We start from the raw sequence: 12,971 nt of genomic DNA on the forward strand, positions 1-12,971 counted from the left end.
ATCAAGGTTATGAAGCTATGAGCTGTGAATTAACTTCATCCTGTAGACCTGGGTTCAAATCCCTCAATCTCCACTTACCTAGTGTGTGACTCTGAGCAGGTCACTTAACTAGACAATGGTCATGGGTCACCCCTAAGATGAGGTAATCAGGCCTGTTGGATTCATCTAGCTCAATGCTGCATCATGTGCAGTCTGTTATATTTTGACCTATTGAAAGGCTGTATATTTAATTATTTTCACCATTCACATAGTATGTAAAACATTAAATTAGATATTGTACTCACCTTCTGCTCACCTGCAGCTGCTTCTGTTGACAAAATATTATGGAACTGATGAGGAGACTGTTCGCAATCTGAGCACAGGAGTTTTTCATCATTTTCACAGAAGTATGTCACCTCCTTTCCATGTTCCTTGCACACACTTGCAGAGTGTTTTTCATACACATTCAGATGCTTTGCACTTTCAACTATCTTAGTCAGTTCCCAGTTTACATAAACTGACTTTTCTGGAAACAGCTGCCCACATGAGGGGCACGGAAAGTTTTCTTTCATTTTCTTCCAAAACTTCATAATACACGGTATACAGAAGCTGTGACTGCAGCTGAGTGTCACTGGTCGTACAAAATAATCTGAACACAGGGAGCAAACAACATCCCTTTTCAGTTTTTCTCTGTCTAGCTCAGAAGCCATTTTAGAGAAATGTAGACATTTACTGCTAATTCATTTCAGAAACCAAAAGATGTATGGGCTAGGAAAAAAAAACATACACATTAGAATTTAAAATTTTCACTTGCTGTACTGTATTACACTAGAATCAGTAACAAATCACAAAACAATTCTATATCCCTTGCACAGGATTGTGGTCCTGTTTGGCATGGTGGCTCCGGGGATAGCTATCTGTTTTCTAATTCCAAGGTCAGGGATTCAGTCCTAACCTCTACTCACTGCCTGTATGAAGTTCATGTGATTTGCCCCTACCTGTGTGTTTTTTTCCCCTAGGTAGTCTACTGGTTTCCTCCTGAAAACATGAAGGACTAGATACACTAAGCTGTACTCATTGAATTCAGTTAATAAATACATTTATCCTTGCTCTTGTGTCACAGGTCATAACTGAAAGGATCTATGGACCAACCCACTTACCTGATAAACAACATTTGAGATGAAATGCAGTTCACAAACGCTTCCAGAGAGTAGCAGTTGAGTAACATCTCTGATACAGTCTGGGTACAGGACAGCTGCCTAAAGGTGGGCCTTTCCATATCATGTATAGCAGTGAATGTTCTGGATAACTTTGGCAGTATGGGATGACCATTGCTATTTTGGGTATATATAGTGCTTTGTTTTATTTTGTTTAAATATGTGTATGAGCTAACTTCCTGAAACAGGTAGTCCAGGAACACCTGCAAACCACTGTGGGTACAAGCAGGTTACAGAACAGCTTCCTGATATGTCTCCTGCAAAGCACTGTGGGTACAATAAGTATACAGGAGAGCTACTTGACATATCACATCATGGACATCTGCACAGCACATGACATTTGTCCTGAAGGTATAACCTTAGTAACACTTGTAAGGCAGTGGGCATTTTCTAGAAGATGTTATTTCAGTAACAGGTACAGAACAGTTTCTAAACTTACTTATTCAGTAAAACTCATGGCACAACATGGTGTGAGACAGGTGCTAAAAGGTAGCACTTTAGTGATATGTGTGTGTTCACATGAGGTTGCAAAGACACTTTCCAAAAGACAGATTTCTGGCAGCCATTTTAATACTTTGCGGCTGTTATATATACCACTTCTTCCCTAACATGAAATATTTACTGTACACAATCTGAGTAACAGCTATTAGCACAGAACTCACATAAACACAAATGTCATGCACAGCTAATTTTTTGCAAGCTATAGTATTTCCTGAAGACCTATAACACTGTGTTTTCCTGCCATCTCTCTTAGCCATAAGAGAAGTTAGATTCTAACAAATAAACATAAATTATTTTTAAAAGGATCACTGGATGCCACTAGAAATGAAATACGTTGACTTAGTCATTTTCAACTCACTAAACGTGTGTTTCCCACTGCATTTGATTCTTTTTCATTATGACTTCTCATTATACATTTACATATCATGGAAATAATTTATTGGAGACAGTTATCCAAAACCTAGCTATGACTTGAACCACCAGACAACGTGGCCTGGACTTTTAAAAAAGTTTTAAAATAAATACACCAAACTACTCAGATCCTAAAAAAAAAAAAATGATGTGTCACAGTGGATGTTTAAAGGATATTAAGATGATAGTTGTTCTCTGAAAAAGTTACTTAATGTTGTACAATACTGTTTAATGTGCTATTTAAGCTGGTATGTACAGCCATGTAATGTGGTATGAACCTATGTATATCATGAACATTATGGTAAAGCATGCAGAAGCAGAGACTGGTTTGTAACACCTAATGAAGTTAAAAGCAAGAGTTGTAGCCGAGGATGGCACAGACATTGCCCCTCACTGAGAGAAAGTTGTGTGGCTAAGACTAGGGACTCCTAGAAAATATCAGCCAGAAGGTTGACTGGAGTAACTGGAACATACCTGTGGTCCTCTCCCCATTCATTGGGTCTATCAGACCTGCCCCCCCCCCCCCCCGGCTAACCCTGACCGACGTCTGGGGCTGGTAAGGCAATCATAATCCTGGTGCAGTGTCATACTACTAGGAGTCTTTTGTTATTTTATTCCCTAAATTTTCCCTTCCCCACATACTCAGTTGTGTTTCCCTAGGACATAATTACAGTGGGGTACACTGGCATATCGTCCCACCTCTGAGCTGATACAGCTAAAACCTCTGCCTCCTCTAGACTATGCCAGTCTGCAGATCCTCAACCTCCTCTGGAGATGTAATGCAAGGTGCATATGTGTGTGCAGTCTCTCCCCCAGGATAAGTATGCCCATCCTCCAATGGTAGCATCTCAGGTGACTAAGCTGCTAGTTGAACCCAGGTCACCTGGGGCATTGACAGGACTTTATCCTTCTTACATCCTTCTGCACCATGGCACTGGAAAAGGACTTTTCTTGGTCCTGCTGTACTAAACAAGCCCACCTTACTCACTGAGAAGAGTTATGGGTAGTTTCCTCAGCTAGCTAACAACACAATTTAATTAGCTGCTAAAGCAGAGGAAGAAGGTTTCATTTGACTTCATCAAAACTTTCAACTGAGGAATGGTTACAAAGCTTACGTATGCAGATTGTACGTATGTAAATGTGTTCTCTCTCAGGTCTACAAAATGCTTTACCTGTGTTCAATTGAAACACACACCCACACACACACAGACACACACACAGATACACACAGACACTCTTTAACACCATTAAGCTTAACCCAAATACCCTAACATTTTTTTTTTACAAGTGGGAAAAGCCCCCCCCCCCCCTTCCACTCTCCTTATAACAAGGGCTTGGCCATCCCACAACCTCCTACTTACATATACCAACTCCACAGTTGCACAGCAGTGGGGAAAAGTCAAAAAAAGAAAACAAGTGCAATGCATTCCATACATGAACAATGAAAGTCAATGCAGTTCCAACAGAAAAGAAAGAAAGAATGCCCTTACTACAAATCCTAGTTCTTCCCAATCTCATTCTATATGCTCATACAAGAAGCACTACAGGATCAAACTGGGAAGTTCCTCCCCTTTGACTGCAGTTTTGTTACTGCTCTAAACACCTAAGCATGGAACAAGATGAAAGGGTCAGTCTGCTGGGTTCCCCTCTATTGCCAGCTTTAGCACTAGGTCTCCTAAGACTGTGTACAAACTGATTCATGCTGACTGATAATGAACTTATATTCAACATCAATAATTCTATATACGAGAGATATAAACACCCAATTAATCTAAGGTCTTCCCTCTCACATATAAAAGTTTTCTGTGAGCTTTTTACAGTTCCACCATGATGCTTTTCTAACCGCACTAAGATGTCTTATGCTGGGGCTATAAAACAGTCATTTCCAGAGATACTTAAAAATATGAAGATTAAGTCTCAACAAAAGTCAGACCACTCATTCACCTCATGTATATCTGCCTTAAGCAGTCACCCTGAGCAAAAACACCCCAAATCTATTACTTTAAACCAAAGCAGCAATGAAAATGTTTTTTTAATAGGTAACCCTATTGTCAGGTACACAGACTTGTCACTCACGTGGCTGGACAAGGAAAGGGTTATAATGAGTTGCCTTTCAGGTGCCAGGATCTATGATATTACAAGTACCCTAAGGACCTTAACCCCTGACAAATATGACTGTGATATGGTAATGGTGCATGTGGGAGTGAATGCCTTGAGATATTGATCCCGGAGTGATTTGTAGAGAAACATATGAGAAATTTCCAGGCATGTTAGAAATGCAGATAAGACACTAGCCTCAAGTGGCATCTTTTCTTCACCACTAATAATGCCTAGATACAAAGAAAAGATAACTGGCTTCAATAATTGATTAAAAAGCTAGTGTCATTCCAGGGAGATCCACTATGCGTCAGCATGGGACAAGATGCTTGACAGTCTAGCTTGTTTTGCTAAGGATGATCTGCACCTTTCATTTCAAGGCTTTCACATACTGGTGGTCTTTGCTGCCCTCTAGTGACTTTTTTAAAAAAAGAGTTCAGTTGCCAGACATTTGAATATAACTAAAATGTCACTTCCAAAATCAGTCAGCATTAATGTGGCTCTCCTTAATGCCAGAAGTCTAAATAGTAAATCACCTAATCATGAGGCACTCCTGCATTTGTGAAACATCCATGTCTGCGTAGTTACTGAAACTTGGTTTAAATGTAAAGCAAGCACTCACTCATTACCAGGAGTTTGCACTCTTCATGCTTCCTGACTGAATGGCAACTGCGGTGGAGTCTCCATATTTCTCATGGAATACAACAAAACACACAAATCCCAATTGGATAAACCACATAGCAACACGAAGGCTGGAACCACTCAAAAATATGATTTATTTAGCGCTTTCGTCTCAACAGTACAAGAGACTTCTTCAGAATGAAGCAACCTAAAAGCAGCCATCTTATATATATACTTAAAAAACACATTTGACTGGGAATCCTATGAACATTAAAATCCACATTTAAAGACACAGTGAGTGTAGAAAAGCACTTGAAATATACAAAACATAATTACAAAAAAATGAAACACTTAATAAACATGTTCAAAACCACAACAAAAAGACCCAATTGTCAGCTATATTACCATTCTGAACTAGCTCTTAATTTTAAAATACTGTGAATAGAACATTGGTCATTTAAACAAGGGGGCATTACAGCACTCAATCTCATCTGCCACTGTAGTTCTTTGAATTCCAAGAATTCATGAAATTAACCTCCCCTTTGCCCCAGGTGGATATGATCAATGACAAAAAATTTGAAGAAATGTTGTTCATGTACTAGCAAGTGTTTGACCAAAGCATTATTCCTGTCCTACTTTTTTATACTGTACATGTGCTGATAAATTCTAGTATGAACCTGTATGATGGTTTTCCCTATGTAAAATGAGGAACATTGTTGACATAATGGTATGTATACCACCCCCTTTGAATTACAATTATACTTCTTTTTCAGAAAAATTCATCCATAGTTACATACAGTCACCAAATAGGTTTCTAAAATATGCTAACATTGGGTACATGACACAGATTTAAGCATATTACCTGCAAATTCACTAACCCCTTCTCTTTCCACCATATTTTTGATGCAAATGTCCTTCTGGTAAACTATTTTTGGTTTTTCTTCCCACTACTTTAATGTACTGGGGTCCATAGTAAATATACAACAGTTCTTCTCAATAAGATGCCTAATATAAAAAAAAAAATCAAGACTAGTGCCCTATTAAAATTGTGGTTGACCTTTGAGTGTTGAGAATGAGAAGAGGTGTTAAGACCAAGCCCCATAAGGGGAGTGAAATAACCCAATTCCTTATGTATTACTTCATGAAAGGTGTCATTGAGAAATATTTCAGGGTAACCTCTTTTTAAAAACATGTCCTTCAAAATATTACATTGCGTTAAAAATTATTCTACATCTGAAACCATTCTTGCCAGGCAAACACATTGTCCCTTGACTAAAGATTTTTTCTGATGGAGTGGATGGTGACTCGAGTAGTATAATAAGGTGTTTGAGTAGGTAGGTTTTCTGTAAATACTGGAAGTAAGTACATCCCTTTCTCTATTCCTGGACAATTTAATGTCCAGGTAGTTGATGGCTTCCTCAGAGACATTCATAGTGAACTTCAAAAATGTAATGGTAGAATGCAGGTACCCAAAAAAATGAATCAAGGCTATCTCTGGTGCCTGTCTAAAAATAACTTATCATCCAAAAAATGTGCATAGTATGTCCAAGCACTAGTAAAGACACTGTTCAAGACATAATTCAGCTCCCAATAAGCCAGCACAATGTTGGCAAAGGAGGGGGCACATGATACCCTCAGAGCCACACCTGCTTTTTGCTTGAACAGTTGTTTTTCAAGTACCATAAAATTGTTTTCTAAAACAATTTCCATTAGGGTGGCAAGAGTGGAAATCTTACTGTGTGTATTGTCAGTGTACCTACTCAGATATTCAAAAAAACATTCTATGCACGTATTATGGAGAATTACACAAAAAAGATCAACCATGTCAACTGTAAAAAAATAAGGTCTTCACTATAAAGACTGATTAATCGTTCCCAAAAAAATCCCAGGAATCTTTTATGGAAGATGGGTGTTTAGTAAGCAAGTTCTTAGTTTGTCTGTCAATGTATTGTGCTATATAGAACATTTTTGAGGCCCTAACATCCACTACAGGCCAGAGTGGTGGGTCGGCTAAATCCTTATGTATTTTTGGAATTCCAAAAATAGTAGGAGTTTTACGATTAGTCACCTTCAAAAACTACAAGTCTGCCGTGGTAATCTGATCATTCAAAAACAGATCTTCCAATACTAAATCCACCTTATGAAATGCTATATTCATCTGATTAACATAAGACTCCTCATAAGTATCAGAAAACATTTTGTTGACATAGTCATTTTTATTCATGATGACAATACCCCCACCCTTATCTGGTTTCATAATCTGGATATTTCCATTATTACTGGAAATGAGGGAGGGATAAAGGTACTGAGTTTTGTTACAACCCAGTTGTGTAGTAGTGTGCAAATTGCCATCATTAAAATAAAAAGCAAGGTTTAGTTTTCTCATAAACAATTTTATGTTAATCAAGACTTTATCTATTTTCGCCTTCCAGAGGGGTACAAAAGTGAAGCCTTTTTCAAAAAGGTTAGCACAGAATTCAGTGATACTTTTGTCACTATAGTTGTAAATTTTGAAATCTACTCTGGTGTTAGTAGCAATTCTCAACACACTGTCACCGTTAAGTAAACCATCAAACACATCAAAATCTAAATCAGAAGTTAAAAATGTGTTTGTGTTCTCCCCCTCCCCACCTGGGCTTCATTCTGACCCCTGTGAAAAGACCCTGGTCTGTAGTTGTTGTGATAAACCACCCTCTGGTTCCTCAGTCTCTCGGACCTCCTCAGAGGGGGGTGTGATAAAGGGTCAGCCATATCAGAGTAAGAAGCCCCTTGACTTACAAATTCACCTTCATACTCCAGTGCCAAATTATTAATGTCATTAGTACTATTGTTAGAATTAATGGTAAGGGGAGGCGGCAAGGGATATGCAGTGCCATTCACATAATCCTTTTCATCTCTCAACAACTTTTTTGTTTTCCTATTTTTTAATTCAACTATGGCATGATCTGTTTTAACAAATACATTGAAATAAACATCTTTTTTAGATTCAAACATAAGGTCCGTATGCAATGACCTATCAATTCTCTTAATAGTCTCATTCAGTTTATGCATCTTTATATCGTTGTCATTAATAAATACCTTTAGAAGTTCGCAGCCACGCCTGTCGAATAAGGCAAGCGATTCCCTATGTAAGTCAGAGTTCTTTTCTAAGCCAGAGGGATATTTCCACATCCTCAAGCCTTTCGGTATATGCTCGACCCATATACATTCTGATAAACATGTGTTTTCCAGTTGTAGCCATCTGTATTTAAAAACAGTGTCTTCAAAAAGTTTCAGTTGTCTATCCACCATTATATCACCCTCTGATGAGGAAACAAGTTCAAAATGTCGGATATCACTGTTCTCAAGCCATTCCTGCAACGGGTAAGTGCCATTGTAGAAGGTTGCATCAACTGTTGGACCATTTCGCCTGCCACTCAAAGGGAAAGCCTGGAAAATATTACCTCCAGGCAACAGAATATGCTTTTCCCTCACCAGTCTCTCTGTTGAAAGTCTTACATCCTTCAGACATCCAAAAACCATCAGCCAGCTCATTCCATTCTCCATTTCACAATCCTGCTGTATTTCCTTGTAACAAGTAGGACATTTGCCTGTCACTTAAAGGTCAGTACCTCTAACCTGTTCTTTCCACCTGAATCACTCTCTCATTTCAGTCATTATGAAGGATTTTCCATTCATAGGTTCATAGGTAGGTACTAGGCTATCGGCCCTAGGGCCCATACAAGCCTAGCCAAAAAATGTACCCTGGCTTTCGCCACCCAAGAAATTTATTTTCCTGTGCCCCTGTCGAGCAGAGCCACAGAAGTGATCCCCGGGGTGAATTTCCCATTTCCCATCCAATCATCAAGATTTTTCTTGAAGAGTGCTAATGAGGAGCTTTGTTTGATATAGATAGGTAGTTTGTTCCAGAGTATGGGAAGTCTCTGGGACAGGAATCTATCCCTCCAACATGTTCTGTTTATTGTGGTGACAAGGTTTAGGTCCCTAGAGCGTGTAGCTCTGAGGGATTGGGATTTCTTTAAGTGCAGCATGTCCAACAGCTCTGGGTTTGACATAGCTTTGTATGTTAGGCAGAGATCGCCCCTGAGTAAGCGATATGCGATGGAGTAAAGCTGTAGTTTTTTGAGCCGGTCTGCATAGGGCATCTGTTTGAGGCCAGTAATCCTCGTTGTGAGGTATTTCTGTGGTCTTTCCAGTTGTTGTAGATGTCTTGTGAGGTACATACCGAAAGGGGCGTTGTACTCTATAATGGGTCTAATGAGTGATGAGTAAAGGGGAACAATGACCTCTTTTTTTCCTGGATGAAAATCCTTTTGTGATGAGATGAGCCATGTAGAAGGATTTCCTGACCACTGTGGCGATGTGATTATCAAGGGAGAGACTACTGTCCACCTGTGTCCCAAGGTCTCTATCACATTTTCAGCATTAAGTAGACTACCAGCTATGTGGTAGTTCATGGGTACAGAGTTTTTACCAAACGGGATGACAATACACTTTTTGGCATTGAGCTTTAGGCCATGGCTTTGACACCAGGTATCTGTCTCAGTGAAGCCCTTTTGTAGTCTGTCCACATCATTAGGAGTTTCGATTATGGCTCCTAGTTTGCAGTCATCTGCAAACTTTGTTAGCCAAAGACCTTCTGTGTTGGCCTGCACTTCAGAGAAGTAAATACCAAACAGGAGAGGACCCAGGACTGAACCCTGTGGTACTCCACTTGTCACTGGTCTGATGTTGGATTTGGAATCCGCTACTTTCACAGTGTGGGTTCTGTCAGTGAGCCAGTTGGCAACCCATCTTGTGACATAGGGATTTATACCTAGTTTAGTGAGCTTATCTATAATTCCAGAGTGGGGGATGTGTTGAAAGCCTTGGCGAGATCTAGATAAGCTGTGTGAACCACCTTACTCTCATCTATGGCTTTGGTGACTGCTTCAAAGAAGTCAATCGGGTTTAGGAGACATGATCTGCCTTTTACAAACCCGAACTGGGTAGGGTCCAGAGTTTGGAGATTACCAATGTCTTTGTTTATGAGTTCTATGATGATACATTCCATGGCCTTGCAGACCAGGCTTGTCAGGCTAATGGGGCGGTAGTTCCCGGGGTCCGTCGTGGCTCCCCCTTTGTGGAGTGGGATAACCGTTGCGGTGTGCCATTCAGTGGGTACAAAGCCTGAGGTGAGGCAATGATTGAACATGGTACTTAGGTAGGGTGCCAGTTCATTCTGTAGCTCATTTAGAACACAGCCTAGGATATTGTCAGGTCCCATGGATGCTGTGTTCTTGGCTTTGGAGAGTGTGTTTTTTACCTGTGCAGCCGTGATTATAGGAACTTTGCATTCTTCCAGTATAGAGATGGGCCCTCTAGGGAGTGAGAGGGGGGTAAAGTTAGCACTGAACCTATCTGCTAGGATGTTGGCAATATCAGTTGGTTCTGTATATTTAGTGCCATTGTGCTGTAACTCAGAGCAGATCTGATTGTTCCCATTTAGATTCTTCACATAGCTATAGAATGCTTTGTGGTTGTCTTTAGAGTCAGTGGCAATTTTGTTTTCGTAACTAGCTTTGGAGGATTTTATGAGGGATCTCAGCTTCTTACTGAGGTTGACAAGGGAGTTCCTCCAGTCATGGGATTTTACTCTTTTTTGCAACAGTTTCTTTCTTCTGTTGTAGAGTTTGTTTATGGCAGAGGACCACCAGATTGGCTTCCTTTTTTTGGAGGATAACATCTTGGTTCTATTAGGGATAGCATGATCCATGCACTCGTGTAAGTGCTTATAAAGTGTATTTGTGTAGGATTCGGCAGTCATACCTCTATTGTCCGTCTGCATGGGTGTCATAAAGTTTGCCACTTCTGTCTTAAGAAGTGTGAAGTTGGCTTTGGAGAAGTTTTTTATGATGGTTTCCCTAATTGGGGCTGGGGGTGGGATGTGGATGTCTAGACTGATTAGCTTGTGGTCAGATCTGACCAATGAGGAATTGACTTCTGGTGTGGAACACCGGTTTCCCATGTTGGTAATGACCAGGTCTAGGATATTGCTGCCCCTGGTGGAGGTGTGAATAAGTTGATCCAAGGCGTTGGAATTTATGAATTCTAGAAAACATTGAGCAAAAGAGTTGGTACATGAGTAGTTTTCCCAGTTAATGGTGGGGTAGTTGAAATCACCCATTATTAGGGTGTTGGGTTGTACCCTAATACTTTCCAGTGTATCAAGAAATGAGGAGTGTGAATCCTGGGGCATGGTGGGGGGTCTGTAGCAAGCTACAATTTGGATTGCAGTCTTGCCCAGAGTTAGTTGCACTTGGATAATCTCAGATGCATTATGCTGTGCAACTAGCCTGGAGGTGTGGATATCCTTAATGAATATGGACACGCCTCCGCCTTTAGTGCTTCTTTCTGGGTTAGTGGCCGAAAGGTGTGGTATGAATTGAAGCCTGGTAATGCAGGGGTGCTCTCTGGAGGTTTGAACCAGGTCTCTGTCACTGCACAGATGTCAATGTTCTCCATTTTAAGGAGTGCCTCGAGTGAGTGCATTTTGAGGTTTAGACTTCTAGCATTGAGTAGCATTACTCTCAGATTTTTCTTGCTTGTATCTGTTACGGTGGTGAATTTGTCATTTGAACCTTGCCTAAAAAAGGCACTATAGGGGTGGCAAGAGCCTTAGCCAGTATCCGGGATCCTAAGGGCAACAGGTGCAGGCCATCTCTGGCAAAGCAACGTGGACTGTCGATCATGTCGTCCCAGGCAGACAAATACTGGATCCCCTTAGAATGACACCAAAAGCTTAGCCAATTGTTGAAGTCAATCATTTTGTCCTTGTACTGTGGTATCATTCTGGGTGATGGCAGGATGCTACTCAGGGCTAGGGTCATACCTGCCTGGGATACAAGATCAGAAAGCTCCTCCATGTCTCTTTTCATGTAGTCCAGGGAGGTACGTCTCAGGTCATTCACACCAACATGGACAATGACAGTGTCATATTTGTACTTATTGTGGAGTGACCTGAGTGCATGCGTTATGTGGTAGATCCTGGCACCTGACAGGCAGCTGACAGTAACTTTCTCCTTGTTTAGTCTAGTGAGTGGAACATCAGTGTGCCTGACTATAGAGTCACCTATGACTAGAGTGTTGGGTATGTTGTTATGCCTTATGGGCTGTGGTTGAGTGGCACACTGAGTTCATTCCTTTGCTGATTGCCAGTTCTCACTATGCATTTTCTGCATTCACTTCTACAGTATTAACAAAACATTTTCCTTTAATAAACCTAAGCTCTGGAGAAACATTCTCTATACTATAAGCTCCATTTTTTCATTCTCTCTTCCTCCTGACCCATTCAGCTCTCATTTAAGGTAGTGTACTGGAATGCACAGTACATTGTACTTGATGCGTCAAATAGCTATAGCAGCATGGGGCAGCCAACTTTTACGTTTTTATTACATGTAGTTATTTGTATTATATACTTACTAAGGTACTTTACTCACAGTAGCCTGCATTCCCCTAGAGTTTGCCACAGGAGCCTCCTTCTTGTTCACTGAGTCTAACAGACCCGGCTTTGCCTCCCCTGGGTTCAGCTTAACCTTAGTTTGGGACCAGTGAGGAAATCAGAGCTGCTGGTGCAGCATCATGCTGCTTGACGCGGAGTTTGCTCTAACTTCTCTTCCCTCATGACAGCCCTGGCAGCTTTCCAATTGCAGCCCTCAGGAGATGCATATCCACTTTCATGCATGGGCAACCTCCAGATTGAGCAGCTCACCTTTCATGCAGAACAGAGCTGACCTGGCCTGTATGCTGCATATTACAGTCAGCCTTTAGGGTAACTCCCTCATCCCAGAATGGGTGTGGCAACCTCATCCGCTCACTCCCATCCTCCCTGTACGGCCCCTCTAGCACCTATGCCATGAATCAGACATGGACCATATGAGAAGCAGTTATCCTTCTCTGCCATGGGGGCTGCTCAAGTTTCATTTAAATTATGTTACCAACTTCAGTTCTCTAATGAATCACTTTAGGTGATAATTTGAATTCTTAAGTTGTATGTGCACCCACTTGACATTTATTATTACCTTCTGGTATGAATGAAATGTATGTATCTCAAGACATTTATTGTATCAGTTGTCGCTACAACATTCTGGTATTTGTTTTATATTT

The 12,971-nt window shown here is 40.7% G+C and overlaps 1 protein-coding gene across 1 annotated transcript in view; it reads right to left on the bottom strand.

Moving 5' to 3' along the window:
- Positions 1–12,971, bottom strand: part of LOC122790960 (E3 ubiquitin-protein ligase TRIM39-like) — a 122,685-nt gene that overhangs the window by 52,985 nt on the left and 56,729 nt on the right. Inside the window, exon 2 of the mRNA XM_044058680.1 lies at positions 285–747. Within this exon, the coding sequence (XP_043914615.1) occupies positions 285–689 (405 nt within the window). The 5' untranslated portion in view covers positions 690–747. The remainder of the gene's footprint in view (positions 1–284; positions 748–12,971) is intronic.

This window comes from Protopterus annectens, chromosome 16.part0 (assembly GCF_019279795.1).
Source record: "Protopterus annectens isolate FY-2018-M chromosome 16.part0, PAN1.0, whole genome shotgun sequence".
Taxonomy (NCBI): Eukaryota; Metazoa; Chordata; order Ceratodontiformes; family Protopteridae; genus Protopterus; species Protopterus annectens.